Source organism: Coregonus lavaretus (genome assembly GCF_964263955.1).
Source record: "Coregonus lavaretus genome assembly, chromosome: 11".
NCBI classification, from domain to species: Eukaryota; Metazoa; Chordata; class Actinopteri; order Salmoniformes; family Salmonidae; genus Coregonus; species Coregonus lavaretus.
Genome location: NC_139998.1, coordinates 25,204,755 through 25,230,821, shown reverse-complemented (window position 1 = coordinate 25,230,821; position 26,067 = coordinate 25,204,755). Strand labels below are relative to the sequence as shown.

General features: G+C 45.9%; 1 protein-coding gene across 5 annotated transcripts in view; it reads right to left on the bottom strand.

Moving 5' to 3' along the window:
- LOC311137223 (leucine-rich repeat-containing protein 17-like) overlaps positions 1–21,788 on the bottom strand; it is a 47,747-nt gene extending 25,959 nt beyond the window's left edge. For 3 of the 5 annotated variants that reach the window (XM_084171596.1, XM_084171600.1, XM_084171599.1), the window contains exons 1-5: positions 21,544–21,788; positions 13,967–14,232; positions 13,675–13,811; positions 11,098–11,437; positions 10,704–10,915 (exon numbers count right to left, since the gene is read on the bottom strand). In XM_084171596.1, the coding sequence (XP_084027722.1) occupies positions 10,704–10,915; positions 11,098–11,437; positions 13,675–13,811; positions 13,967–14,094 (817 nt within the window). In that variant the 5' untranslated portion in view covers positions 14,095–14,232; positions 21,544–21,788. Of the gene's footprint in view, positions 1–10,703; positions 10,916–11,097; positions 11,438–13,674; positions 13,812–13,966; positions 14,346–21,103; positions 21,173–21,543 lie in introns of all 5 variants that reach the window. The other 2 variants (XM_084171597.1, XM_084171598.1) reach the window with 2 other exon arrangements.
- Between the last annotated feature and the right edge of the window lie 4,279 nt (positions 21,789–26,067).

Genomic DNA, 26,067 nt, shown 5'->3' with positions numbered 1-26,067 from the left:
ATGAATTTATTTGCAAATTATGGTGGAAAATAAGTATTTGGTCAATAACAAAAGTTTCTCAATACTTTGTTATATACCCTTTGTTGGCAATGACACAGGTCAAACGTTTTCTGTACGTCTTCACAAGGTTTTCACACACTGTTGCTGGTATTTTGGCCCATTCCTCCATGCAGATCTCCTCTAGAGCAGTGATGTTTTGGGGCTGTCGCTGGGCAACACAGACTTTCAATTCCCTCCAAAGATTTTCTATGGGATTGAGATCTGGAGACTGGCTAGGCCACTCCAGGACCTTGAAATGCTTCTTACGAAGCCACTCCTTCGTTGCCCGGGCGGTGTGTTTGGGATCATTGTCATGCTGAAAGACCCAGCCACGTTTCATCTTCAATGCCCTTGCTGATGGAAGGAGGTTTTCACTCAAAATCTCACGATACATGGCCCCATTCATTCTTTCCTTTACACGGATCAGTCGTCCTGGTCCCTTTGCAGAAAAACAGCCCCAAAGCATGATGTTTCCACCCCCATGCTTCACAGTAGGTATGGTGTTCTTTGGATGCAACTCAGCATTCTTTGTCCTCCAAACACGACAAGTTGAGTTTTTACCAAAAAGTTATATTTTGGTTTCATCTGACCATATGACATTCTCCCAATCCTCTTCTGGATCATCCAAATGCACTCTAGCAAACTTCAGACGGGCCTGGACATGTACTGGCTTAAGCAGGGGGACACGTCTGGCACTGCAGGATTTGAGTCCCTGGCGGCGTAGTGTGTTACTGATGGTAGGCTTTGTTACTTTGGTCCCAGCTCTCTGCAGGTCATTCACTAGGTCCCCCCGTGTGGTTCTGGGATTTTTGCTCACCGTTCTTGTGATCATTTTGACCTCATGGGGTGAGATCTTGCGTGGAGCCCCAGATCGAGGGAGATTATCAGTGGTCTTGTATGTCTTCCATTTCCTAATAATTGCTCCCACAGTTGATTTCTTCAAACCAAGCTGCTTACCTATTGCACATTCAGTCTTCCCAGCCTGGTGCAGGTCTACAATTTTGTTTCTGGTGTCCTTTGACAGCTCTTTGGTCATGGCCGTAGTGGAGTTTGGAGTGTGACTGTTTGAGGTTGTGGACAGGTGTCTTTTATACTGATAACAAGTTCAAACAGGTGCCATTAATACAGGTAATGAGTGGAGGACAGAGGAGCCTCTTAAAAAATAAGTTACAGATCTGTGAGAGCCAGAAATCTTGCTTGTTTGTAGGTGACCAAATACTTATTTTCCACCATAATTTGCAAATAAATTCATTCAAAATCCTACAATGTGATTTTCTGGATTTTTTTCTTCTCAATTTGTCTGTCATAGTTGACGTGTACCTATGATGAAAATGACAGGCCTCTCTCATCTTTTTAAGTGGGAGAACTTGCACAATTGGTGGCTGACTAAATACTTGTTTTCCCCACTGTAAGTGTTTAACTATTCTCTTGCATCCTGAATTGCTTGATACAGGAGAAAATCATTATAACAACAGTCCATCATTACTTTAAGACACATTTCAAGAACTTTGAAAGTTTCTTCAAGTGCAGTCGCAAAAACCGTCAAGCGCTATGATGAAACTGGCTCTCATGAGGACCGCCACAGGAAAGGAAGACCCAGAGTGTCACGCCCTGACTCAGGGGACTCGTATATGTTGAGTCAGGGTGTGTATATTCTTTGTTGTGTATTATCTATGTGGTTTATCTAGATGTGTATTTCTATGTTGGCCGGTGTGGTTCCCAATCAGAGGCAGCTGTCGCTCGTTGTCTCTGATTGGGGCCATACTTAGGCAGCCTATTGGCACTGTCAAGTTGTGGGATCTTGTTCCGTGTAAGGTATGTTGTGTGTTCTACCTTGGACTTCACGTTTCGGTTGTTGTTTTGTCGTTGTCTTTATAAGTTAATAAACATGTACGTATATCACGCTGCGCCTTGGTCTGACTCGTCATTCAACGAACGTGACAGAAGATCCCACCAAACGAGGACCAAGCAGCGTGCCCAGGCGGAGCAAATAGCCATGTCACAGGTGGGCAATTTGTGGTCATGGGAAGAGATATTTGCGGGGAGAGGACCATGGGCTAAGGTAGATGGAAGCCCGAGAAGCAGCCCCAAGAAAATGTTTGGGGGGGGCACATGGGGTGGTTGGTGGAGCCTAGTGTCAGAGCAGAGCCAACTCCCCGTACTCACGCGAGGAAGTGTATGACTGGGCAGGCTCCGTGTTATGCGGAGCTACGTACTGTGTCGCCAGTGCGCCGGCACAGTCCTGTACGTCCTGTGCTTGCACCACGCACGTGCCGTGCGAAGATGGGCATCCAGCCAGGACGGGGTGTGCCGGCTCAACGCTCCTGGTCTCCAGTATGCCTCCTCGGTCCCGCATATCCTGCGCCGGTTCTACGAACTGTATCGCCAGTGCGCGTGCACAGCCTAGTGCGTCCTGTGCTGATGCCTCACACATACTGTGCGGAAGTAGGCATCCAGCCAGGACGGTTTGTGCCAGCTCTCCGCTCCAGACCTCCAGTCTTCCTCCACAGTCCGGCCCGGCCTGTTCCTGCTCCTCGCACCGAGCCAGTGGTGCGCGTCGCCAGTCCAGCCCGGCCTGTTCCTGCTCCTCGCACCGAGCCAGTGGTGCGCGTCCCCAGTCCGGCCCGGCCTGTTCCTGCTCCTCGCACCGAGCGAGTAGTGCGCGTCGCCAGTCCGGCCCGGCCTGTTCCTGCTCCTCGCACCGAGCCAGTGGTGCGCATCGCCAGTCCGGCCTGTTCCTGCTCCTCGCACCGAGCCAGTGGTGCGCGTCGCCAGTCCGGCCCGGCCTGTTCCTGTTCCTGCTCCTCGCACCGAGCCAGTGGTGCGCGTCGCCAGTCCAGCCCGGCCTGTTCCTGTTCCTTCTCCTCGCACCGAGCCAGTGGTGCGTGTCGCCAGTCCGGCCCGGCCTGTTCCTGCTCCTCGCACCGAGCCAGTGGTGCGCGTCGCCAGTCCGGCCCGGCCCGTTCCTGCCCCTCGCACCAAGCCAGTGGTGCGTGTTCCTAGTCCGGTCCGGCCCGTGCCTGCTCCTCGCACCAGACCAGTGGTGCGTTTGTCCAGTCCGGCACGGCCCGTGCCCGTTCCACCGGTGCCTGATCCAGTTCCGGTCAGCGGCTCCACTCCGGAGCCAGAGCAGTCCGCTCCACCGGTGCCTGATCCAGCTCCGGTCAGCGGCTCCACTCCGGAGCAAGAGCAGTTCGCTCCACCGGTGCCCAGTCCAGCTCCGGTCAGCGGTTCCAGTCCGGAGCAGTCCGCTCCACCGGTGCCCGGTCCAGCTCCGGTCAGCGGCTCCAGTCCAGACCATGACATCAGCCCCTCTCCAGGTTCGGGGTCTCCCACACCAAGGTCCAGACAGGGCCTGGAGTGTCGTGGGAGGAAGGAGAGGGGAAGCAGCGCGCCGAGGTCCAGACCAGACCAGGGGCGCAACAGGGAGGCGGAGAGGGTGTGGTCGTCACGCCCGGAGCCGGATCCGCCTCCAAGGCGGAATGCCCACCCAACCCCTACCCTGGTATGTGAAGGTTGTGCGGTCGGAGTCCGCACCTTTGGGGGGGGGGGGGGGGGGGGTACTGTCACGCTCTGACTCAGGGGACTCGTATATGTTGAGTCAGGGTGTGTATATTCTTTGTTGTGTATTATCTATGTGGTTTATCTAGATGTGTATTTCTATGTTGGCCGATGTGGTTCCCAATCAGAGGCAGCTGTCGCTCGTTGTCTCTGATTGGGGACCATACTTAGGCAGCCTATTGGCACTGTCTAGTTGTGGGATCTTGTTCCGTGTAAGGTATGTTGTGTGTTCTACCTTGGACTTCACGTTTCGTTTCGGTTGTTGTTTTGTCGTTGTGTTTATAAGTTAATAAACATGTACGTATATCACGCTGCGCCTTGGTCTGACCCGTCATTCAACGAACGTGACACAGAGTTACCTCTGCTGCAGCGGACAAGTTCATTAGAGTTACCAACCTCAGAAATTGCAGCCCAAATAAATGCTTCACAGAGTTCAAGTAACAGTAACATATCAACATCAACTGTTCAGAGGCGTGAATCAGGCCTTCATTTAAATTGTACATTTTAGTCATTTAGCAGATGCTCTTATCCAGAGCGACTTACAGTTAGTGAGTGCATACGTTTTTCATACTTCATGGTCGAATTGCTGAAAAGAAACCACTACTAAAGGACACCAATAAGAAGAGACTTGCTTGGGCCAAGAAACACGAGCAATAGACATTAATGTGGGAACTCTGGTCCTCTGTAGCTCAATTGGTAGAGCATGGCGCTTGTAAGTTGCTTTGGATAAAAGCGTCTGCTAAATGGCATATTATTATTATTAACTCCTTCAAGACTGTTGGAAAAGCATTCCTCATGAAGCTGGTTGAGAGAATGCCAAAAGAAGCTGTCATCAAGGCAAAGGGTGTCACGAATTCCGCCGAGACTGCTCCTCCTCCTTGTTCGGGCAGGCTTCGGCGTTCGTCGTCCCCGGAGTACTAGCTCATACCGCTTGATGTTCTCTATGTTAGTTTGGTTTTGTCTTGTTGGTGCACCTGTTTCGTATTATGTATTGATTATGTCACCTATAAGTTTCCTTTGGTTTTGTTTGCAGTTGTGTGTTTTTGTCCGCCTGTCCGCTGGTGTATGTTATTGTTTTCTAGTTGTTAGTGTTTTACGCACTGTCTGCATAATCGCTCGCCTCCTGTGTTTTGAGGCCCGTTATTTTGTATTTGTCTTTGTGACAATTAAAGTCGTTTTCGACTAAGCTTCTGTGTCCTGCGCCTGACTCCAACACCGCATCCACATCAGCTTCTGACAGAACAACACACCATACTAGGGAGTCAGCAGGAGCAGCGGCGGCGACCGAGTCGCTGGAGGATCGGGTCAGCTGCCAGGACGCCAGGATCCAGCAACTCGGCTCCGCCATGCAGGAGGTGAAGAACATCCTCCTACATTACCACCACCATCGGCCAGCCCCACCAGACCAGCTCCGGAATCCAGTGGAATTCGGCACTCGCTCCCGAGGGCGTATGATGGCACCGCAGCCGGGTGTCAGGGGTTCCTCCTTCAAGTGGAACTCTACCTGGCCACCATACACCCGGCGCCCTCAGGATACGAGAGCGTTTCCGCCCTCATCTCCTGTCTCTCCGGCAAGGCGTTGGAGTGGGCCAACGTCGAATGGAGGGGAATAGACGCCGCCACCATCAGCTACGCGGAGTTCTCCCGCCGCTTCAGGGCTGTTTTCGATCACCCTCCTGAGGGTAAAGGGGCGGGGGAGCGTCTGTTCCACCTCCGACAGGGGAAGAGGAGCGCACAGGAGTTCGCCCTGGATTTCCGGACTCTAGCGGCAGATGCGGGGTGGAATGAGAGGGCCCTCATCGACCACTATCGGTGTAGCCTGCGTGAGGACATTCGTCGAGAGCTGGCCTGCAGGGACACCAATCTGTCCTTTGACCAGCTAGTGGACATGTCCATCCGTCTGGATACCCTGCTGGCCACCCGCGGACGTCCCGAGTTGGGGCCGTCCATTCCATCCCCCAGCACCTCCGAGCCGAGCCCTATGGAGCTCGGGGGTGCTGGCGCTAGAGAGAGAAGGAGAGAGAACCCGAGGGGGGCCGTCCCCTGCACCAGCTGTGGCCGTGGAGGACACACTGCGGCTAGGTGCTGGGGAGGGTCTCCAGGGAATCGGGGCAACAGGTCGCGCACTGGGGAGTCATTTCAGGTGAGTAGGCGCCCCACTCACCCAGAGCTCTCTGTTGTTCACTTGTGTATACCTGTGGTATTTCCTCAGGTTGCATCTCATTCCCAGCATAAGGCGCTAGTCGATTCAGGCGCAGCTGGGAATTTTATTGATCGGAAATGTTGTTAGTTAGGGATTCCCCTCCTGCCCATCGATGCACCCTTTCCTGTCCATGCCCTAGATAGCCGCCCGTTGGGATCTGGGTTGATTAGGGAGGTCACAGCGCCACTAAAGATGAAGACGCAGGGGGGTCATGAGGAGATTATTCAGTTGTACCTAATTGACTCTCCTGCGTATCCCGTGGTGCTGGGGCTTCCTTGGTTGATCACCCATGACCCCACCATTTCGTGGCAACAGAGGGCTCTCAAGGAATGGTCTGGCCAGTGTGTTGGGCGATGTTTAGGTGTTTCCGTAGGGGCGACCATGGTGGAGAGTCCGAACCAAGTGCCTGCAATGCACATTCCCCCTGAGTATGAGGATTTGGCACTCGTGTTCAGCAAGACGAGGGCGACGCGATTGCCACCTCATAGACAGGGAGATTGTGCGATAAACCTCCAGACAGGTGCAGCACTCCCGCGGAGCCATGTGTATCCTCTGTCTCAAGAGGAGACGGCGGCTATGGAGACATACATAGCTGAGTCCCTGAGACAAGGATACATATGGCCCTCCACTTCCCCTGCGTCCTCAAGTTTTTTTTTGTGAAGAAGAAGGATGGAGGGTTGCGCCCGTGTATTGATTACCGTAGTCTCAATCAGATCACTGTGAAATACAGTTACCCTCTTCCTCTGATTGCGAGTATGACTGAATCATTACGCGGAGCGCGTTTCTTCACAAAACTGGATCTCAGGAGCGCTTATAACTTGGTGCGCATTAGGGAGGGAGATGAATGGAAGACGGCATTTAGTACCACCTCAGGTCATTATGAGTATCTTGTCATGCCATTCGGGTTAATGAATGATCCTTCAGTCTTCCAATCATTTGTGGACAAGATCTTCCGGGACCTGCATGGGCAGGGAGTGGTAGTGTACATTGACGACATCCTAGTGTACTCTGCTACACGAGCCTAGCATGTAGCCCTGGTGCGCCGAGTGTTGGGTAGACTGTTGGAGCATGACTTGTATGTCAAGGCAGAGAAATGTCTGTTTTTCCAGGAGTCCATCTCCTTCTTGGGTCATCAGTTGTCCGCGTCAGGGGTGAAGATGGAGATTGACCGTGTGTCAGCCATGCGTAACTGGCAAACCCCAACCACTGTTAAAGAGGTGCAGCAGTTTTGGGGTTTTGCCAATTACTACCGGAGGTTTATCCGGGGTTTTGGACAGGTGGCAGCTCCCATTACTTCCCTGCTGAAGGGGGGCCCGGTGCGTTTGCAGTGGTCGGCTGAAGCGGACAGGGCGTTTTGTAAACTGAAGGACATGTTCACTTGGCTCCGGTGCTGGCGCACCCGGACCCCGCTTTAGCGTTCCAGGTAGAGGTGGACGCGTCAGAGGCCGGTATTGGGGCAGTACTGTCGCAACGCTCCGGCACGCCTCCTAAGCTCCGTCCCTGCGCTTTTTATTCTAAAAAGTTCAGCCCGGCGGAACGTAATTATGACGTAGGGGACAGGGAGCTGTTAGCCGTGGTTCAAGCCCTAAAGGTGTGGAGGCATTGGCTTGAGGGGGCTCAACACCCTTTTCTCATTCTTACTGACCATCGTAACCTGGAGTACATCCGGGCAGCTAGGAGATTGAACCCTCGTCAGGCTAGGTGGAACATGTTTCTGACCCGGTTCGTTTTTAAGATCACTTACATCCCAGGGTCCCAGAACGGTAAGGCAGACGCCCTGTCCCGGCGGTATGACACAGAGGAGAGGTCCATTGAGCCCACTCCCATACTGCCGGAGTCTTGTCTGGTGGCACCGGTGGTATGGGAGGTCGATGCGGAAATTGAGCGGGCGTTACACACTGACCCTACTCCCCCAGAGTGTCCAGTGGGTCGGACGTACGTGCCGCTCGAGGTCCGTGATCGTCTCATTTATTGGGCTCATACGTCACCCTCCTCTGGACATCCAGGTATTGGCCGGACAGTGCACTGCCTTAGTGTTAAGTACTGGTGGCCAACTTTGGCTAGGGACGTGAGGGTTTATGTCTCCTCCTGCTCGGTGTGCGCTCAGTGTAAGGCGCCTAGACACCTGCCCAGGGGGAAGTTACAACCCCTGCCCGTTCCACAACGGCCGTGGTCTCACCTCTCGGTGGACTTTGTCACGGACCTTCCCCCTTCTCAGGGGAATACCACTATTCTGGTCGTTGTGGATCGGTTCTCTAAGGCCTGTCGTCTCATTCCAATGCCTGGTCTCCCTACTGCCCTACAGACCGCTGAGGCTTTGTTCACCCACGTCTTCCGGCACTACGGGATTCCCGAGGATATAGTGTCTGATCGGGGTCCCCAATTCACCTCTAGAGTCTGGAGGGCGTTCATGGAACGCTTGGGGGTCTCGGTTAGCCTTACCTCGGGTTACCACCCTGAGAGTAACGGGCAGGTGGAGAGAGTGAACCAGGATGTGGGTAGGTTTCTGAGATCCTATTGCCAGGGCCGGCCGGAGGAGTGGTCGGGGTATATCCCCTGGGCAGAGATGGCTAAGAACTCTCTTCGCCACTCCTCTACTAACCTGACCCCTTTTCAGTGCGTGTTAGGGTATCAGCCGGTTCTGGCACCATGGCATCAGAGCCAGATCGAGGCTCCTGCGGTGGATGAGTGGTTTCGGCGCTCGGAGGAGACGTGTAACGCTGCACACGTACATCTGCAGCGGGCCATCTGCAGGCAGAAGGCGAGCGCCGATCTCCACCGCAGTGAGGGTCCAGTATACGCCCCTGGAGATCGAGTCTGGCTCTCGACTCGAAACCTGCCCCTTCGCCTGCCCTGCCGGAAGCTTGGCCGGCGGTTTGTGGGGCCATTTAAAGTCCTGAGGAGATTGAACGAGGTGTGTTACAAGTTGCAACTGCCTAATGACTATCACATTAACCCCTCGTTCCATGTGTCTCTCCTCAGGCCGGTGGTAGCTGGTCCACTCCAGGAGAGTGAGATAAGAGAGACCCCTCCGCCCCCACTGGACATCGAGGGGGCTCTGGCGTACTCAGTCCAGTCCATCGTGGATTCGAGACGTCGGATGGGGGGTCTACAATATCTCGTGGAGTGGGAGGGGTACGGTCTGGAGGAACGGTGCTGGGTATAGTTTTATAGTTTTGATGTCTTCACTATTATTCTACAATGTAGAAAACAGTAAAAATAAAGAAAAACCCTTGAATGAGTAGGTGTGTCCAAACTTTTGACTGGTACTGTATAGCTTTTTTTTTATGTAGTTCTGTCCTTGAGCTGTTGTCCATTAATGTTCTGTATTATGCCATGTTTCATGTTTTGTGTGGACCCCAGGAATAGTAGCTGCTGCTGTGGTCGAAAACAAACCTTTGCTGATAATGCCGTGATGATAAGAAGTCCGCCGACACTGTACTTTGTTTATAAAGGTTTATTATAACAAAGAGTTTCAGCGTCAGATTTACAGATACCTGCAGATATCTGAAGAACAGCAAGAGCCAATTCTGTAATTCGCTATTCTTCCTTTCTTTCTTCAAGACATGGTATTTATATCATATATGACATAGTATGGCGTGATTCTAATATCCAATCCCTGGCCTTTTTCACATCTCTCCCCATATCCTTTTTTCCAGGAACTTTAGTAATGCTTTCCAGATGTTTCAGCAAAGTAGAGTAAAGTTCATCTGTTACACCATTTGCAACATCAGCAAAATCCTAGACTCTAAGACACTACACTGCTTTTGCAACAGTTAATGGGGATCCTAATAAAATACAAAATACCAATCTCTACACACAAAATCACATTTACACACGCTCACTCTCGTTGTCATTCTAACCTGCCCTCTGACAAAGTAAATTGATGTAATTATGGTACTCCACATATGTAGTGTATTTCCAGAGAAACACAAACATAAGATTGGATAAAACATGCTCAGACTTAAAGACCTGATTCGGTTAAGATATTCACAACCTACAGATAGCACGGCTGCCAACTGTTAATGCTTCTGCTGCTTCGCTTCCTAGCGTAAAAGCAACCAGTCTGTAAACAGGCCTACACATAGATAGGTAGAATGGTACAATGAAACCAATACAATTGTCCCAAAAGTGCAAATACCACCCACCCTGCATGCCGGTCAAGCTACACTGAACAAAAATACTGTGACAAGCTCCTGAGGCCCATTGTTGTGCCATTCATCAGTCGCCATCATCTCATGTTTCAGCATGATAATGCATGCCCCCATGTCGCAAGGATCTGTACACAATTCCTGGAAGCTGAAAATGTCCCAGTTCTTCCATGGCCTGCATACTCACCAGACATGTCACCCATTGAGCATGTTTGGGATGCTCTGGATTGACATGTACGACAGCGTGTTCCAGTTCCCGCCAATATCCAGCAACTTCGCATAGCCATTGAATTGGAGTAGGTCAACATTCCACAGGCCACAACAAACAGCCTGATCAACTCTATGCGAAGGAGCTGTGTCGTGCTGCATGAGGCAAATGGTGGTCACACCAGATACTGACTGGTTTTCTGATCCATGCCCCTACTTTTTTTTTTAAGGTATCTGTGACCAACAGATGCATATCTGTATTACCAGTCATGTGAAATCCATAGATTAGGGCCAAATTAATTTAATTCAATTGACTGATTTCCTTATGAACTGTTACTCAGTAAAATCTTTGAAATTGTTGCATGTTGCGTTTATATTTTTGTTCAGTGTAAATAAAGCGCACCTCAAGTATTTGACCCAGGTGGGTCTGATAAAGAAAAGATAAGGAAAAGGAGAGAAATAATCAGAGAAGTAAACGTACAAACTGACTACAGCGGTGCACTGCCTACAGTGACATTAGTGATGTTAGTTTGTGACCTCACCTCTGCTTCTGCAGTCCAGTCGGGGTGTGGGGAACAGGTAGGTATGGCAGGAGGTGGTGGCGTCAGGCTTGCCCCTGATGGGGCTGGGCTGCAGAGGGTATGTGGAGTTCCTCTGCTCCTCCCCCTGGGGATCTGGGTCCAGCTCCGGACATAGCAGCTCTGGGTCCACCTGTCTCAGCTTCCTGCCCCTCAGCCCAACTGGCTCCGCACACCTGGGTTGTGTTCAGTAGAGAAAACATTTTGAAACAGGGAGGTGCTATAGCAACATTAAGATGAGAACACAGATTTCTGTTGTCCATTATATGAAGTATAGTGCACTTCTTTTGACCAATGCCCACAAATGTCATCTGGGACACATCTGTTGAGCCCTGTGTCACATTCTATTCCCACCCACCTGGCGTGGTTCCCCAGGTTACGGTTACTGGGCACCTGCAGGGTGCGAACCAGACTGTCAAGTATGCAGCGGCAGCTCCAGGGGTTGTCATGGAGACGCAGGTAGCGCAGGGCTGGCATGGGGATGAGAGCCTCCTCGCTGAGCGTGCCCAGACGGTTGTGCTGCAGCAGAAGGGTGGTAAGGCGGATCAGGCCCAGGAACGCCCCCTCCTCCAACACTGAGATCTGGTTCTGCTGCAGGTCCAGGCTCCTCAGGTCCTCGAAGCCAGAGAAGGCCCCATCACGGAGGGCCCGGATATGGTTACGGGCCAGCAGGAGGTGGTCTGGGGCCCGTGACCAGGCTAACAATAAGATCATGATATTATGTTTCATTTCCATAACACTTTTAAAGCAAAGCACCGACGCAACGTGTTATATTTTACAGCGAAGGTTGCAGCAGAAGTAAACTCCTTTATCGGCGACTCAATATTAGGAAGGTGTTCATTTATGCCCCAAAATACATTTGTTCATATGGGCAGAATATTTTATAAAAATGTCTTCATATGGGCAGAATATTGTATAAAATAAATAAATACAAATGCGCTGCATTTGTTGCCTTCCTTTTAGACAGAATAAGTAAAATCGGGTTGGGTGAATAACTTGACAAATGTAATCCATAAGCAGACTAATACATTTATCGGCATCAATAGCCTATGTAAAGTCTGTATCAACAGGCTACCAATTTCAATTTTTCGATATGAAAAGGAGACTGAATTAAATCTTGACTGCCCTGCACTGCAGATAGGAAGTGTCCAGACGACTGTGAGCTGATTGACCAGTAGGATAGGTGTGAAATGTTCTGAAAGCTTAATTCTAATCAAACACCTGAACACGAAACCCACCCCTTATGGGCCATCAGCGGGACAAAAGTCTTGCTGAGTCCAAGAGATGTTGCGCATATCTGTATTAGCAGTCAGCACCACTTTATCAATTCATATTTGTATTTTAGGCTACGCCATAAAAACTGTTTTTATGGGCACACAAATCCCAAATGATGTATGCGATGCAAAATCGAACGCTTCCATCCGAAAGTCACCTAAATTGCGTTGTTCTTCAATAGGCTATGCAAAGGCTAATAGACCTACTTGTTGGATGTGCATTATATCCAGCTGTTTAGTTAGGCCTTGTGATATTGTCGAACATCGTCAGTTGATCCAGGAAATATTTTTCTGAATGATATAGCACGTGATGCAAAAACAGCCAGTCCATGAAAATGGTGTTCGGAAGAATGTCCAGAATATGTTGATGTTTTGTTCATTGCGCCAGTGAAGACCTTTGATCCACATTGGATCCAATCCAATACGCCTACATTTATGTATTTCTGCTTTTGTTTGCTTGATTTACTGCAGGGTCTAAAATATTTAACAGAGAAAGCATCAATGTAATGAGTTAATGTTTTCACATGTTTCTGTGCGTCAGATTGGACACCGAGGTAGGCTTCTGTGTGCAATTTTGTAGGATAGCCTAGGCCAGTGATTCCCAACCTTTTTCGGTTACTGTACCACAAACTGAATGTTGTTCTTCCCAGAGTAGCCCTGAAGTACCCCCTCATGTGCATTTTAACAGTAGGCCTATGGTCTCAAGAGTCTTCTCAAGTACCCCCTGTGGATAGGGCAAGTACCCCCAGTGGTCCTAGTACCCCTGGTTGGGAACCACCCAATGGTATTTTACTTTTTATTATTCAGGATATTTAATGACAACAAATGAGTAGCCTAGTGGGCTTATGAACAAAATTATTTGGGGAATTCGAATGACGTAAATAATCATACCTACTGGACACACACTGGTTGAATCAAAGTTTTTCCATGCCATTTCAATGAAATTATGTTGAACCAACGTGGAATAGACGTTGAATTGATGTCTGTGCCCAGGCGGTAGGACAAATATAATGGTGAGAGCCCAGTAACAGACTGACTGAGATACTATTTCTATTGTCATGTGACAAATAATCTTTTTTTATTCAAACAACCACATGTGGGCCTTTTACCATATCCTAATATTTTCGCATGAACTGTTTATTTTCATAAATTCGGTAGCCTATGCTACAAAATATAATATTCTGCCCATATGAACCAATTTATATTAGGCCATAGCCTAAAGAACAGCTACGTGATTTAATGAAAAGCAGCAAATAAACACTTTTTTTTTCACATTCTTTAATAAAAGACTCATAAACAGAAATAGGCAATAGGCTACAACTTGCTTTACAGTTTCCCTGCCAAATAGGCCTACAAGGAAACTCAATGTATCTCTATGACGTTGAGTGCGCGATGAGTTCTGTACGCAGCGCAGTACCATCCACAAAACGTTTTGCTCTACCAAAAGACACGCACTGTAAGCACTTTTCAAGACACTCGGCCCTCGCCAGTGACCTCATACTAGATTAATCCAGTCCTGGACTAAAAAGCGTGCTCAGTGAAGAATCCCTATTGAAAGTGATTTTTTTGTCCAGGAGTAGGCTAAATCTGGCCCTATAAGATCTTTATAGGCAGTAAAACCATAAAAAAGTAAATAAACTAGAACATCGCATTATAATTACATAAGGCAGTGGGGATGGAGGACAGTTTTCTCCCTTGGCAGTCCACGAAGAGGTCTCCAGAGTCGCTGTACTCTGAGCATTCAGGAACCTGATGCCTGGAGTCTCCTGACCTGCCCTGGCGCCCCCCACCTCTCACCCTAATGATGAGAACAATACATTTTAGCATCATTAATACAGATAATATTTGCAGCTAAAATATACTTACTTATAACACCTATTAAAGTCAAATAAACATAGTGCTTCAAAAGAGTAAGATATAAAATCAGAGAAACAACTTAGTATCCATCCATACCTGTCCTGTCTGGGGAGGCGTCTGCCTACTTTGAGCCGCCTGCCCTGGCCTGCCTTCCTCGGCTTGGTGGGTGGTGGGAGCAGCAGGAGGACTAGGAGAGCCAGGAGGAGAGGGGAGGTCGCACGCATCCTGAGCAAAGCTGGGGCTGCCTCTCGCTGGGGATTGCTGGAGCTGAAGCAGTGGGTGGGGTGGAGGTTTTACTGGAAAATGGGAGTGGAGGTTTGCATGTTGACAGTGTCTGATATAATGATATTCAGCTGCTGTTCCTGCAGAGAGAGAGAGAGGGAGAGGGAGAGGGAGAGGGAGAGGGAGAGGGAGAGGGAGAACGAGAGGGGGGAGGATGGAGGAGTAGGGAGAGAGAATAAGACAGTGTGAGTGACTGGGAGAGAGAGAAAGTGGAAGGATGGCATTAAAGCAAAACAATGGTTAAATTGCAACATTTCAAATATTGTTTGGTTTAAAATTTTCCTGCATTTAGCAGTTGCTTATTTTACTTACAACGTGTGACAGTAAATTCAGTTGAAACCATGAAGTCAATGTGTGGGAGATTACCCAGATAAAAACAGCTTAGTAAAACTTAATGAGACAAGTTATGGCAGAAACCAGTCCCTCACAGGAACTGCTGTAAAATAATTCTCACATTGACCTGGTAACTTAGATAACACCACAGACACCCTCCCCCTCATAAATACAGTGTAGTAGTCTGCCATTTATGGGCTTGTTGACTTAACCGAATTCAATGATGCTTTTCAAAGAAACGCCCATAAACATTCCTCACAGTCAGCGATGTGTTTGTTGGTGTGTGTTTATGTACATCTGGAAACATTCTAATGTTCCTTCTGCTGCTTTTCTATCTCTCTTTCTCTTCTCTCTCTTTCTGTATCCCCCTCTTTCCCAGGTGAATGCAGAAACCTACAGGTTTAATGTTACAACATTAACATGAGTAACGGCAAGGTATACTCACGGGTACAAACTACCCTCTTATCTTAAATTAAACCTAACAGTAGAACAGAAGGGAAAAAATTAAGACAACGTAAAGGATCAAATCTCCCTTTCATCTTTAGTTTATGCTTTTCATTCATTCCCTTTTGATAATGGGTTCAAACTTTGCACAGGTACAAACACCTAGTAAACCAAGTCCTTAGCATTGATGGAATGGCACTGTTCTGAAGCTCATCAACACTCAGACTGGCAGTTGTAGTCAGGTTATTAAAACTAGACATTGCGTGATTATACAGCACTGTGTCATTTCTTTTCCCTGTATTCCATATGTTGTATACTTCCCAATACTGTTTAGGTGTAAAGCTGCAGTGAAATCAGGACCACATGGGGACTCGGGTGGAGGGTGGAGCTGCTTGTTGTATAATGTCATTTACAGTCACCAATCATCTTTACTGATAACACTACATTCGTTAAATAACATGTCATTACCATACACACAAAAAAAAAATGTATGCACGCACGACTGTAAGTCGCTTTGGATAAAAGCGTCTGCTAAATGGCATATTATTATTATTATTATTAGTATGGAAAATAGGGACACATTTTCTACATTAAATTTTTTTTTTACATACCAGGCTGATTTAGGTGGTTGCAGCTGTTGGTGATAGTCTTTACATGCCTTTGGCCACAGCTGAGTACCATACAGATATATATTGTTGTTTTTAAGTGGCCTTGTTTGATTTGAGATGTTATTGGATAACATTGTCAATGAGCCATCTAATGAACTCTGAGGTCTCATTTGTTATAAGGGGCTATATGCATGCTTATATAGTCTTATAATGCTATATGAATGTGATATGTGATAGGACCAGAGGCACTTTAAGACTTTAATGTACACTGTCTGTCTGTCTGTCTGTCTCTATCTGTCTGTCTGTCTCTATCTGTCTGTCTATCTGTCTGTCTGTCTGTCTGTCTGTCTGTCTGTCTGTCTGTCTGTCTGTCTGTATCTGTCTGTCTCTCTACTGAAAGTAAGATAGTCAATTAAATTCCAGGCCATCGCTATTACACTTCAGTTATGATTGCCCAATACTGTTATCCCAGTTATGTAGTGGGATGATGTGGCACGCTGAAACATAAAGAATGAGAGGAACAGAGAGAGAGAGAGAAACAAAACCAGGCTATGTGTGTCAACCCCAACAGGTATGGAAGGCCGTTCAGGTCTTTATGTGTCAAAATGAAGACGTTAAATAACGAGATGTCTACTGACCCGAACGGCATTCGATAAACAGGGACCTTGACCATGTGTCTTTCTATCCTCTGCATAAGTGTTTATATTCCAAAGAATGTTACACCTGAAAGCAATTCCATAGGCTCTGTTTTCTGTTAAACCCTATGAGCTCATAGAGAAGAAATCTGTGGAAAATGCTTCACAGAGCTGGCTAAATATGAATTTGTTCTTAACTGACTTGCCTAGTTAAATAAAGATTCAAATAAAAAAATAGAAAAATAAAGAACAAACCTGCAGAAATAGTCTTATTTCAGTTAATTTCCAAATACTTATAACCAATTCAATTCAATTTCAATTTAAGGGCTTTATTGGCATGGGAAACGTATGTTAACATTGCCAAAGCAAATGAAGTAGATAGTAAACAAAAGTGAAATAAACTATAAATATTAACAGTAAACATTACACTCAGAAGTTCCAAAAGAATAAAGACTTTTCAAATTATGTATATATACATTTTAGCAGACGCTCTTATCCAGAGCTCTTTTTCACTCGGTCCACTCGTCCAAGTGCCGATGCATTTGTGGCATGATGTGAACAGTACGAATTTGTGTCACTACCAAAGTCTAATGGTTTTAAATGACTGTTTTGTATTGTCTGGAAACTCACTTGTAGAATTCGCTTGCAGTAGGTCTCTTAAAAAAGAGAAGCCGTGCAAGGTTATTAAACAGAGGTGCCTAGTTATTCTTCTGTTGTTGATATCAGGTAACGTGCAACCTAACCCTGGCCCTGATATGCAATGTCTCCAAACCCCCTCTGATTTTAAATCAAGATCTGGTTTTGGTATTTTTCATTTAAATGTACGCAGCCTGTTGTCAAAAATTGATGGGGTTAGGATTTGGGCTAAATCAACTGATGCTGATGTAATTGTGTTTTCGGAAACCTGGCTCAGCAAGTCTATTTTTGATAAGGATATTTGTATAAGTGGTTACAATGTTTATCGTGCAGATCGGGTTAAGAAAGGTGGGGGTGTGGCTATATATGTAAAATCTAAATTCCATGTAAGTGTGGCAAAGTCTGAAACTATTTGTAAACAGTTGGAATTTCTTGCTTTGAATATTGAGGTTTCAAAGGGCCTCTCTATAACTGTGATTGGCTGTTATAGACCCCCCTCTGCTCTTGGTGATGCATTTTCTTCTTTGACGCACCTTATGTCTAAACTTCTTTACAGTGAAATGATCTTGATTGGTGATCTCAACTGGTGTTGGTTAAAGCCGGTGTCTGATGATTTAAAAATGTTTTGTAATTCTATGAATCTTACCCAGTTGATTAATTCACCCACTCGCCCAAATCTTAAATGCCCTGATAAATCTACCCTGATTGATTTGATATTGACAAATGTTCCACATAAATATTCTGCGGTTGGTGTTTTTTGTAATGATTTAAGTGACCATTGTGCTGTTGTTGCTGTTAGAAATACTAAGGTTCCAAAGACAAATCCACGTTTTATTCGTAAGAGAAATTTGAAGTGTTTTAATGAGCAGGCTTTCTTTCATGATTTGTTTTATTTTGACTGGAGCAAGATTGAGCTTATCCCTGATGTGGAAACTGCCTGGATATTCTTTCATGATGGTTTTTTCCAAATAGTAAACAAACATGCACCATTCCGCAGGTTCAGGGTTAAAGGGCGGGATAATCCATGGTTTTCTTCTGAGCTGTCTTGTATTATTCACGACCGTAATCTAGCCTGGGCTAAAGCAAGGAAATCTTGTTCTGATGCTGATTGGCTTATTTTTAGGCAGTTAAGAAACAAGTGTTCTTTTCTTCTCAGGAAGGCCAAGTCTGAATATTTTATGTCTGTTACCACTGATAACCTGAATGACCCTAGAAAGTTTTGGAATGCTATTAAGTCTATGTCTGGTAACAGTAATGTTAATGAATTACCGTCATGTGTTTTGAAGGACTCTGTTGCTATATATGACAAAACTGAAATGCTGAATTGTTTCAATGAGCACTTTGTATCATCTGGTAGGCTGTTTGATTCAGTGTCCTCTATCTCTGTACAACCCTGTGTGGATGAACCAGTGTCCTCTGTCTCTGTACAACCCTGTGTGGATGAACCAGTGAGAGCTGGTCAAACTTTTAGTTTTCTGCCATTCTCAGTGCAGGTGGTACATAAAGCCCTGAAATCCTTAGATCAAAGAAAGCCTGCAGGTCCTGATCTTTTGGATCCCTGCTTTTTAAATCTGGCAGCTGATTTCATAGCTGAACCACTTACATATCTGTTCAATCTAACCCTGGAATGTAATGAAATTCCAAAGATCTGGAAATCAGCATTTGTCCTACCACTTTTAAAAGGGGGAGATCCAACTCTTTTAAATAATTATAGGCCAATCTCAAAGCTGTCACCCCTGGTGAAAATACTTGAAACCCTTGTAAGTGAACAGCTAAAAGAGTTTTTATTTACTAACTCTATTTTATCAATGTATCAATCGGGCTTCAGGAAGAAGCATAGCACAATTACAGCAGCCATGAAGGTTTTAAATGATATCACTGAAGCCCTTGACAAAAAACAGCACTGTGTCTCACTTTTTATTGATCTCTCTAAGGCTTTTGATACAGTTGATCATGCTATACTAAGGCAGAGATTGTTGAGTGTAGGTCTTTCGGAGCATGCAGTTGCATGGTTTGCTAACTATCTGTCTGATAGAACTCAGTGCACTCAATTTGATGGGCTTATGTCTGTTAAATTGTCTGTCCTGAATGGTGTGCCCCAGGGCTCTGTACTTGGTCCTCTCTTATTCACTATTTATATTAATGATTTAGACAAAAATGTCCAAAATGCACAACTTCATTTTTATGCTGATGATACTGTTATTTACTGTTGTGCCTCATCTCTTACAAAAGCTTTCCAGAACTTGCAAACTGCTTTTTATACTGTTCAACATACCTTGTGTCAATTGAAGCTTATCCTCAATACTGACAAAACTAAACTAATGGTGTTTTCTAATGCAAGAAATAGACCTCTGAACCTTTCACCTGTTACTACCTGTCAGGGCAAGGAGATTGAGGTTGTAACCTCATATAAATATCTTGGAATTCTAATTGATGACGGCCTCTCTTTTAAATTGCATATTCAACAACTTACAAAAAAATTGAAGCTGAAATTGGGATTTTATTTTAGGAATAAGGCCTGTTTTTCTTTTGAAGCCAGAAGGAGGCTAGTATCAGCTACATTTATGCCTTTACTAGACTATGGGGATATTTTATATATGAATGCTTCCACTCAGTGTTTGAGATCAATTGACAATCTTTATCATGGTACTTTGAGATTTATTTTAAACTGCAAAACCCTTACGCACCACTGTACTTTGTATACCAGGGTTGGCTGGCCTTCTCTAGTCACTCGTAGGCTCAGTCACTGGTATACTTTTATTTACAAAGCCATTTTGGGTTTACTACCTTTTTATTTGGGCATTTTTATTGTTCAGAAATGTGGTGGGTACTCTCTTCGTTCACTGGACTTTATCCTGCTAACTGTTCCAAATGTCCGAACTGAATTTGGTAAAAGGTATTTTATGTACTCTGCGCCATCGTCTTGGAACACCTTACAAAATAATTTTAAACTGGAAGAACTTGTCCCGATTGGTGTTTTTAAATCTCTGATGAAGGATTTTGAGGCTGATTCCCTGACCTGTCAATGTTTTTAATTTGCTGTTTTTGATATTGTTATACTCTTGTGAATTCATGAATGGTTTTTACTAGATTACTTGTAGTTTTTCATGTTGTCTGTCTGTAATTTTTTGTAATGACTTGGTGCTGCCTAACTTGGCCAGGACGCTCTTGAAAAAGAGATTTTAAATCTCAATGAGCCCTTCCTGGTTAAATAAATAAATAAAAGAGCAACTTACAGGAGCAATTAGGTTAAGTACCTTGCTCAAGGGCACATTGACAGATTTTTCACATAGTTGGCCTGGGGATTAGAACCAGCGACTTTTCGGTTACTGGCACAACGCTCTTAACCACTAAGCTACCTGCCGCCCCATAGAATATACAGTGTTGTAACAATGTGCAAATAGTTAAAGTACAAATGGGAAAATAAATAAACATAAATATTTACAATGGTGTTTGTTCTTCACTGGTTGCCCTTTTCTTGTGGCAACAGGTCATGGAGCCCCATGTAGCTCAGTTGGTAGAGCATGGCGCTTGCAACGCCAGGGTTGTGGGTTTGATTCCCACAGGGGGCCAGTATGAAAATGTATGCACTCACTAACTGTAAGTCGCTCTGGATAAGAGCATCTGCTAAATGACTAAAATGTCAATGTAAATCTTGCTACTGTGGTATTTCACCCAGTAGATAAGGGAGTTTATCAAAATTGGGTTTGTTTTCGGATTCTTTGTGGATCTCTGTAATCTGAGGGAAATATGTGTCTCTAATATGGTCATACATTTGGCAGGAGGTTAGGAAGTGCAGCTCAGTTTCCACCTCATTTTGTGGGCAGTGTGCACATAGCCTGTCTTCTCTTGAGAGCCAGGTCTGCCTACGGCGGCCTTTCTCAATAGCAAGGCTATGCTCACTGAGTCTATACATAGTCAAAGCTTTCCTTAAGTTTGGGTCAGTCACAGTGGTCAGGTATTCTGCCACTGTGTACTCTCTGTTTAGGGCCAAAAAGTATTCTAGTTTGCTCTGTTTATTTGTTAATTCTTTCCAATGTGTCAAGTAATTCTCTTTTTGTTTTCTCATGATTTGGTTGGGTCTAATTGTGTTGTTGTTGCTGACTGTCAGTGCTGCTGTCAACACATACCTTACACTCTCCTCTTTCTCTGGTAGTCCCTCCTCTCCTCCTCTCTCTCTCTGTCCCTCCTTCCTCTGCTATTCTTATGGGATTCCTCCTGATTAACAAGGTCTAAACTCAGGTTTAAAAGGTTCTCCCAATCAGATGCCACAGTCAATTTACAACTCTGCCTACCTCACATCCCTCCACCAACCCGCTCGCCCCTTTGTTGCCATCCGACCTTGGTCATTCATCTGGTGCAACCTGACCAAAAGTCAAATAATCAGTAATATATTGTCATAACCCCAACACCCACACCTACACAAACTGAAGATAGTGAGAAGACTTGAACTAGTGAAATCAGGCTGATAACAGGCTGCAGGTGTAGAGCAGTGATAAAAGAACACATTGGCTTTATAAATCCTCCAGTATCACTTGTCCAATACAAATCATAGATCTTTAGAGGTGCCTTCAGCACATCCAGTATGAATATGAGGCTAACACACAGCCAGGTGTGGCCCAGTACTGTTCACATATTAATCTTAAACCCCCTTTCTCTGTCTAGGAGCTGTCTGAACCTGCAGTACCTGAGTCTAGCATGCTGCCGTAGGTTCAATGATAAAGGCTTACAGTACCTGGCCACAGGAAACGGCTGCCACAAGCTCATCCACCTCAACCTCTCCGGCTGCACTCAGGTCAGTTTCTGCAGTCCTCTCTGATCCATATGTCAACTCTTCTATCTGCTTTAACTATATCTAGATCAGTTTGTGTGCTCCTCTGTTCTCCAACACGTCTGTGTCCTCTGCTCCCTGGCTGCACTGGAGTCAGTTTGTGTGCTTCTCTCCAAGTCTGTATGTTGTTGTAGGTTCTCTCTCTGGCTCTGAAAGGAAGAGAGAGAGAGAGAGAAGGAGGGGGCTACAGCTTACACACGTGTTTTAGATTACAACACACACACCCACATGCACATGTACTCCAACATAAACATGGACTTTCACCAGGGCCAGCATTTTTCCAGCTGGTTAAGTGGTTGTACTCTGCTGCGAGAGAGAGACAGAAAGGTGTGTGTGGGTGGGTGGGTGTGCGTGGGCGTGGGCGTGGGCGTGGGTGTGGGCGTGGGTGTGGGTGTGCGTGTGCGTGTGGGTGTGCGTGTGCGTGTGTGTGTGCGTGCGTGTCTTGTCCCTAAAGATCTCAATGGATGGTTTCAGGTACATAGCAGCGGGTTGCACTCTGCTGCAGCAGAAGTCTTCAATGACATGCCTACTCTGTCAGACAGCTGTGTGCTGGTACGTATGGAGCTACCAGACAACTCATTTAGGCTCTGGCCAATAGTTGTTCTCTGTATAGGGAGTAATACCATCTTTTTTAACCACCATTGGCTACCTGTGTCTTTTGTGAGTGAATGACTGAATGGACATCTGCCTGTCACTCAGTCTGGTTTCCTCCAGTAGGAGCTGACCTCTAAGTATCACTCTCTGTCTGCCATCTCCCTATGGGACACGACCCATCTCTCATACTTCGCTTTCAAAGCCATCTCTGAGGTGGCCAACCTCACCAAGTCAGAGTTGATGGTGAGTGTGTGTGAGTGTGAGTGCGTGTGCCATGACTCATGTTCCATATCTGTGTATAAGTGTTCCTTAATTGTCTTGGCAACTATCGTTGTGTTGAGTCTCGTTGCCAGGGTGATGTCTACAGGGGATCTGATTGGGTGACTGAGTGACGCGCTATAGACCTTATTTCATGTGATTGGTCTGTGACATCAAACCATGATGCAGCGTGAAGAGAAACATCTTGTGGGCAATGTTGTGGGTCAACCCTGGAACTTTGGCAATCTTAAAATTTTGGGCCTTATACATTGCTGTATCTGGCACAGGTCACTGTTAAGTGATTAGCCAATGATTATAGCTCTTCAGCCAAAGGAGATGGTCAGTTTGTTTCTGAAGATGTGATTAGTCAAGACAGATGGTTCAGGGGCAGTATCAACACACACACATAGTTTGTTATGGTGTGTGTTGTTCTGACAGTATATCTGTGTATTCCTGTAGATAGCAGTCGTATGACAGATGTCAGTTGGAGAGCTCTGTGTCGTAACTCTCCAGACCTCGCTACACTCCATGCTGCTGACTGCCCCAGAATGACTGACGCCAGTCAAGTCTATGGGCGCCCTCAGAAACCTGGTCTACCTCAACATCTCACACTGCAATAGGTGTTTGTGTGTGTATACTGTCTCTCTACTTTAGATGGTATCCGGTTGCAGCACTTGACTGCTTGTGTGTATGTATGCGTGCATGCGTGTTGCAGGGTGAGTGATATGGGGCTGCGATACCTGACTGAAGGGCTCTCTGCCTCTAAGCTGAGGTAGCTGAATCTGAGCAACTGAAGCCGCATCAACAACTTATCTATCATGAGGGTGGCTCAAAATAAGGTCATACAAATAAATACACACACACATACAGTACCAGTCAAAAGTTTGGACACCTACTCATTCCAGGGAATTTCTTTATTTGTACTATTTTTTACATTGTAGAATAATAGTAAAGACATCAGAACTATGATATGAAATAACACATATGGAATCATGTGGTAACCAAAAAAGTGTTAAACAAATATTTTATATTTGAGATTCTTCAAAGTAGCCACCCTTTGCCTTGATGACAGCTTTGCATACTCTTGGCATTCTCTCAACCAGCTTCATGAGGTAGTCACCTGGAATGCATTTCAATTAACAGGTGTGTCTTGTTAAAAGTTAATTTGTGGAATTTCTTTCCTTCTTAATGTGTTTGAGCCAATCAGTTGTGTTGTGACAAGGTAGGGGTGGTATACAGAAGATAGTCCTATTTGGTAAAAGACCAAATAAGCAAAGAGAAACTACATTACTTTAAGATGTGAAGGTCAGTCAATACGGAATATTTCAAGAACTTTGAACGTTTCTTATAATAATAATATGTCATTTAGCAGATGCTTTTATCCAAAACGACTTACAGTCATGTGTGCATACATTTTTACGTATGGGTGGTCCCAGGGATCGAACCCACTACCCTGGCGTTACAAGCGCCATGCTCTACCAATTGAGCTACAGAGGTTTCAAGAACTTTGAACGTTTCTTCAAGTGCAGTCGCAAAAACCGTCAAGCGCCATGATGAAACTGGCTCTCATGAGGACCGCCACAGGAAAGGAAGACCCAGAGTTACCTCTGCTGCAGAGGATAAGTTCATTAGCGTTACCAGCCTCAGAAATTGCAGCCCAAATAAATGCTTCACAGAGTTCAAGTAACAGACACATCTCAACATCAACTGTTCAGAGGAGACTGCGTGAATCAGGCCTTCATGGTCAAATTACTGCAAAGAAACCGCTACTCAAGGACACTAATAAGAAGACGAGACTTGCTTGGGCCAAGAAACACAAGCAATGGACATTAGACCAGTGGAAATCTGTCCTTTGGTCTGATGAGTCCAAAAGTGTGATTTTTGTTTCCAACCGCTACAGTGGGGAGAACAAGTATTTGATACACCGCCGATTTTGCAGGTTTTCCTACTTACAAAGCATGTAGAGGTCTGTAATTTTTATCATAGGTACACTTCAACTGTGAGAGACATAATCTAAAATGAAAATCCAGAAAATCACATTGTATGATTTTTAAGTAATTAATTTGCATTTTATTGCATGACATAAGTATTTGATCACCTACCAACCATTAAGAATTCCGGCTCTCACAGACCTGTTAGTTTTTTTTAAGAAGCCCTCCTGTTCTCCACTCATTACCTGTATTAACTGCACCTGTTTTAACTCGTTACCTGTATAAAAGACACCTGTCCACACACTCAATCAAACAGACTCCAACCTCTCCACAATGGCCAAGACCAGAGAGCTGTGTAAGGACATCAGGGATAAAATTGTAGACCTGCACAAGGCTGGGATGGGCTACAGGACAATAGGCAAGCAGCTTGGTGAGAAGGCAACAACTGTTGGCGCAATTATTAGAAAATGGAAGAAGTTCAAGATGACGGTCAATCACCCTCGGTCTGGGGCTCCATGCATGATCTCACCTCGTGGGGCATCAATGATCATGAGGAAGGTAAGGGATCAGCCCAGAACTACACGGCAGGACCTGGTCAATGACCTGAAGAGAGCTGGGACCACAGTCTCAAAGAAAAACATTAGTAACACACTACGCCGTCATGGATTAAAATCCTGCAGCGCACGCAATGTCCCCCTGCTCAAGCCAGCGAATGTCCAGGCCCGTCTGAAGTTTGCCAATGACCATCTGGATGATCCAGAGGAGGAATGGGAGAAGGTCATGTGGTCTGATGAGACAAAAATAGAGCTTTTTGGTCTAAACTCCACTCGCCGTGTTTGGAGGAAGAAGAAGGATGAGTACAACCCCAAGAACACCATCCCAACCGTGAAGCATGGAGGTGGAAACATCATTCTTTGGGGATGCTTTTCTGCAAAGGGGATAGGACGACTGCACCGTATTGAGGGGAGGATGGATGGGGCCATTTATCGCGCGATCTTGGCCAACAACCTCCTTCCCTTAGTAAGAGCATTGAAGATGGGTCATGGCTGGATCTTCCAGCATGACAACGACCCAAAACACACAGCCAGGGCAACTAAGGAGTGGCTCCGTAAGAAGCATCTCAAGGTCCTGGAGTGGCCTAGCCAGTCTCCAGACCTGAACCCAATAGAAAATCTTTGGAGGGAGCTGAAAGTCCGTATTGCCCAGTGACAGCCCCGAAACCTGAAGGATCTGGAGAAGGTCTGTATGGAGGAGTGGGCCAAAATTCCTGCTGCAGTGTGTGCAAACCTGGTCAAGACCTACAGGAAACATATGATCTCTGTAATTGCAAACAAAGGTTTCTGTACCAAATATTAAGTTCTGCTTTTCTGATGTATCAAATACTTATGTCATGCAATAAAATGCAAATTAATTACTTAAAAATCATACAATGTGATTTTCTGGATTTTTGTTTTAGATTCAGTCTCTCACAGTTGAAGTGTACCTATGATAAAAATTACAGACCTCTACATGCTTTGTAAGTAGGAAAAAAGTCAAAATCGGCAGTGTATCAAATACTTGTTCTCCCCACTGTATGTCTTTGTGAGACGCAGAGTAGTTGAATGGATGATCTCCGCATGTGTGGTTCCCACCGTGAAGCATGGAG